Source organism: Phoxinus phoxinus (genome assembly GCF_949152265.1).
Source record: "Phoxinus phoxinus genome assembly, chromosome: 14".
Taxonomy (NCBI): Eukaryota; Metazoa; Chordata; class Actinopteri; order Cypriniformes; family Leuciscidae; genus Phoxinus; species Phoxinus phoxinus.
In genome coordinates this window covers 33,337,081-33,341,759 of record NC_136889.1, presented here as the reverse complement: position 1 = coordinate 33,341,759, position 4,679 = coordinate 33,337,081, and the positions used below count along the sequence as shown (strand labels likewise).

General features: G+C 40.3%; 1 protein-coding gene across 1 annotated transcript; it reads left to right on the top strand.

Annotated features, from left to right (window-relative positions):
• The first annotated feature begins 1,315 nt into the window (after positions 1–1,315).
• LOC307010230 (zona pellucida sperm-binding protein 3-like) lies at positions 1,316–4,216 on the top strand. The gene is made up of 8 exons (XM_079634732.1): positions 1,316–1,969; positions 2,481–2,599; positions 2,677–2,780; positions 2,864–3,041; positions 3,182–3,299; positions 3,383–3,465; positions 3,545–3,636; positions 3,711–4,216. The coding sequence occupies exons 1-8, from the start codon at positions 1,424–1,426 to the stop codon at positions 3,773–3,775; spliced, it is 1,305 nt and encodes a 434-aa protein (XP_079490858.1). The 5' UTR covers positions 1,316–1,423; the 3' UTR covers positions 3,776–4,216.
• The last annotated feature ends 463 nt before the right edge of the window (positions 4,217–4,679 follow it).

The window sequence follows — 4,679 nt, the reverse complement described above, 5'->3', positions numbered from 1 at the left end:
TTGTGTTGAAAATCCAGCTTTTAATGTTGTTTATATGTCTATGTGGTGTTTTTAACATCCTTTAAGACAAACCATGAGCAAATTCATAACTTAAATTTAGGTAACACTTTATTTTGATAGTCCACTTTAGACATTATACTAACTATAAGTAACTTTGCAACTATATGTCATCTAACTGTCAATATAGTTTTAGTAGACCGTCTACTTAATATTTGCTAACACTTTATTTTGTTAGTTCTCCAACATACATTCTACTGACTAAAAGTAACTTGGCAACTACAAGTCAACTGATTCTCCTAACCTTAACCCTAACACCTAACCATAACTTAACAGTCTTCTGACAGTCAACTACAGTCTACTAATACTCAAATGAGAGTTAGTTGACATGTAGATGAAAAGTTACTTATACTTATTAATACAAAAAATATATACATTGACCAGATGACACTGATGAGCCCTGCTGACTTAAACATGAGTCTCTGTACATGAACATGGTAAACTGAAGCAAACACCTGGGAAATTGGCACAAATGTTGATTGGAACTTCTTAATTATTGCCCTTATGGTCAAAATGGGGATTTTCAATTATTTAGCTATTTTCTTACAGCCACTTTCTATTTTGTGATGCTCAACAATCCTTTGATGCACATCAGAACTATATTCTTTGGTTTTACTCATTGTGATTGATGATTAAGGGAATGTGTGTTTCCTCATATTTAAACTCCTGTGAAACAAGTCATAGCTAGACAATTTCGTGTTCCTAGTAAATATTAATGGGAATATACTTCAAGAGATATTTTACTCAAAAAAATTCTAGGGGTGCCAATAATTGTGGCCAACGTGTTTTGGAGGAATACATTTATTTCATAATGTAAAATAAATTGCCATGAAAATGTTACATGTAACAGAAATAAGCACAAATGTCAGAACACCTCCTGGGCCCAGAAAACACCTCAGACCCCAGAGGGTTAATACAAACATCATAATTTTTTAAATTGTGTCTTTTGTTACATAGGGACTACTGAACAGACATGTATACGTTTATTTTAAAATGCAAAGTGCTTGAAATCAAAATGTGTAAATAAAGCTCTGTACACTTGCATTTTGCTAAACTAAAAGTATGTCCCATTGGGTAATCAAAAGTTCTACACACACTTGCGGTCTTCAAGCCCACTTGAACACATGGATCAAAGACCGGAAATACTGTAGACAAGTGGTCAAGTACAACGATGGCAAGTGTGGGTATTTGGACAGGCGCATAAAAAAAAAGGGCAGAGTGGTGCGTCCCTTAAATGCATTCACTCTACAGGCCCAGAGGAGAATCAAGGATAATCAATTAAGGTAAAAGGGGTGGAGCCACCTTAACTCAAAGCTGTACAAAATGGCAAAGCCAAGTGCTGGTGTTTGTGTCAAAATTTGCTAGAATGGGGTTCTTGAAAGTTGTCTTAGTGGTGGTTGTGATCGTTGCATTTGATCTGCCTGATGTCTTGGGAAGTTTGATGTACAGTCATAGTCCAAGAAGCATGGAGCCAAAATCCGATCCAGCTTCCAGAAGTCCGGCCCTTTCTCCTCTAGGGCTCTGGAACCCTTTGCAAGTGGCTTCTCAGTTTCAGAATCCTTTGGGTCCTGACTCCAAAAGTCTTGTGCAGGAGCCTTTTGGCCTTCAAGAGAAGCAGCTGTTGCAGGGTCCAGTGAAGCCTTTGGATTGGAGGTATCCCATCGTTCCCGAGGTGCAGAGCGAGATGGCGGTGGACTTCCAGTTGAGGCAACCCGTGACTCCCAGCAGCGTAGCGGTTCAATGTGGCGAGAACCGGGTTCTCGTAGAGGTCCAGCAGGACTTTTTCAGCAATGGTCAGTTGATCCAGCCAACTGGTCTGTCTTTAGGTGGATGTCCTGTTGTTGGTCAGGATCCTGGGTCAAGAGTGCTCATCTTTGAGTATGAATTACAGGACTGCAACAGTGTGCTGATGGTAAGCACAGCTACATCTTAATGGGTTATTTGAAAAGGTCCTCTGCCACAACAAGGAAAGTCAGTTCACTTGGTTTTACAATGTCAGGGCAGCTAAAACCAATTTTTATCTATTTGACTGGGTAAATCCTGAGTTTAAGCTAATTGCCTTTTAAATAACCCTTCAAGCCAACATCTGATGTAAACTTTTTCATAAATGGTATGAAAGGAGCTTAAGATACAAGAACAAAAAAATATTGGGCCTTAACCGTGTTAAAGCTAGTTTTAACCCTGGAATGGCTAAATGTTCAATTTTTAGTGCATGTCTCAAAACATTGACTATCTCTGGCAACACCGGAGCTTCTGAGGGCAGCTGTGGTGATTGAAGAATTTACTAATTGGGGATTTGCTCTTTAGGAATTTCACCATATTGCACAGTGCACCATCTCCCATTCATAGCAATATGAGTGCATGGTCTTGGTGTATGTAAAGTCTTTGGGATGATCCTCTTGGTAACCACAATCTTTTTACAGATGAATGAGGATGAGCTTGTCTACACCTTCTCTCTTACCTACACCCCTGAGGCGCTCGCAGATACTCCGATTACCCGGGCCGATGGTGCAAATGTTGGTGTTCAATGCCATTATCAAAGGTAGGGGATCTCTGTGACATTGTGCACTTTCTCGTACAACTGGGAGACGATTTAATGGGTACTTTCATGAACCGCAGACTCCAAAATGTAAGCAGTGATGCCTTGAGGCCAACATGGGTTCCGTATGCCTCAACAGAGGCTGGTGAAGAAGTCTTGCTGTTCTCCCTGAAGATCATGATGGGTTGGTACATGTTTTTACCTTCAATAAAATAAACGTTACCCTTGCTATTGTGGCTGTGCCTAAAATGTTTTATTTTTGTTTAGATGATTGGTCCTTTCAGAGGCCTTCATACTCCTATTTCCTGGGTGGCGTTATTAACATTGAGGCATCTGTGAAGCAGTACAATCATGTTCCTCTGCGTGTGTTTGTGGACAGCTGTGTGGCCACTCAAGTTCCTGATGTGAACTCTCTTCCGAGATATTCCTTCATTGAGAATCACGGGTAAGGTCATGGCCCTTGATGCATTAGGACTGTTTAAGTTGCCTTTTGTAACCACTTTGTCACAGAGTCATGGGTAAGCTCTAGTTGCTTGATGCTCTACAGTTGACATTCATGAGTTGCTCTTTGTGATTTGTCGTCAGGTGCTTTGTGGATGCCAAAACTACAGCTTCCAGCTCACGCTTCATGCCTCGGTCCCAGGTTGACAAGATCCAGTTCCAGCTAGAGGCGTTTATGTTCCAGGAGGGCAACAGTCCTTCTGTATGTACTACGAATATCATGGGTTAACTTGACTTCTCCTCCCATCTGCTTTGGTTTTGTGACTTGTCTGTCATCCCTTGCAGATCTACATAACATGTATTCTGAAGGCCACTATTGCTTCTGCACCCAGTGACGCTCAGCACAAATCCTGTTCCTTTGCCAATGGGTACGTGAGGTTTTTTTTTATTATTATTTTTAAGTTTACTTTTCCCATGTTTAAGGCTCCATGTTTTGTTTTGGTGCAGGTGGTTTGCTGCTGATGGAAACGACCAAGTTTGTGGTTGCTGTGACTCAACATGTGGTCCTGATGGTGACTCTGCTGCATCTCCCTATGGAGGTTTGTAGCTTTTGCGATTTTCTACGGTTGCTTTTGATGTCAAGTGCTCTAACATGGCTTTTTCTTCTCTCTAGGCATTCAGTGGGAAGGCAAGGCCTCTTTTGGTCCTATAATGGTTCAAGGGCAAAAGGCTCAATAAAACTGACAAATCAATCCTTGGTTGTATTTGACTTGTCATTTTGCTGCATGTCTGGTTTACCTGCTTTTGACCTTGAAAAAGCACCTCATTCTGCCCATGTGGTGAAACTGATAGTTTCTCTGTACTTTAAGTCCCAAATGGAATGCAACTAGTCTTCCTGAAGTTAATAACTCCCTATGGAGAAAGTTAGTTTTAAATGATGAACCTTTTACAGACGGCTAGTGAAGTTCAAGCTTATGCTTTTAAAATCATTAGTTTGTTACAATTTGTGGTTCCAGTATTTTGATAGTCCATTTTAGACCTACGATAAGTAACTTTTCAACTACATGTCAACTAACACAGTAGACTGTAAGGTTTGGGTCAGGGGGATCGATTTTATTTTTAGTTGTCAAGTCATCATTTATATAGTGCTTTTAACAATGTAGATGGTTTCAAAGCAGCTTTACAGAGATAAACGTATAATTTAAGGTAACTGAGATTGTTTTGGCTTTATAGCGGTTCTTGACTGTTATTTTCCAGCTAAAGTTAGCTTTGATTCACTTCCGTCGAAATGATAATTAATACATTAGGGACTGCTAAGATGAGACTGTCTCTCTCTATACAGACTTTAAACGCGAACCTGTGATAAACACTGATGGTGCTCAGATGCACATCAAGAAATAATTCTATAGTTATGTGCGCAGGTTTGTAATTCCCTACAAACCATGCCTAAACCAAATACGTGTCTTGCCTATACATTTTGATACAGAATTTTATCACTTCGGGGTAGGTACGCAAACTTTTTTTTTTTTTTTTTTCACAATGCTTTATCTGTAGAGTGGTAAAGGGATCCTCCTTAGGGAGGATAGTTGGCACTTCAGCACTGCGTTGTCATCGGGTCCAGGCGAAGGTCCTTCGTCAGATC

Excerpts from the sequence above, each read along its gene's own strand:
- LOC307010230 (XM_079634732.1), top strand. The coding sequence starts at position 1,424 with ATGGGGTTCTTGAAAGTTGTCTTAGTGGTGGTTGTGATCGTTGCATTT. Across the intron at positions 1,970-2,480 it reads ACTGCAACAGTGTGCTGATG|ATGAATGAGGATGAGCTTGT; the intron begins GTAAGCACAGCT and ends ATCTTTTTACAG. Across the intron at positions 3,300-3,382 it reads AGGAGGGCAACAGTCCTTCT|ATCTACATAACATGTATTCT; the intron begins GTATGTACTACG and ends CATCCCTTGCAG.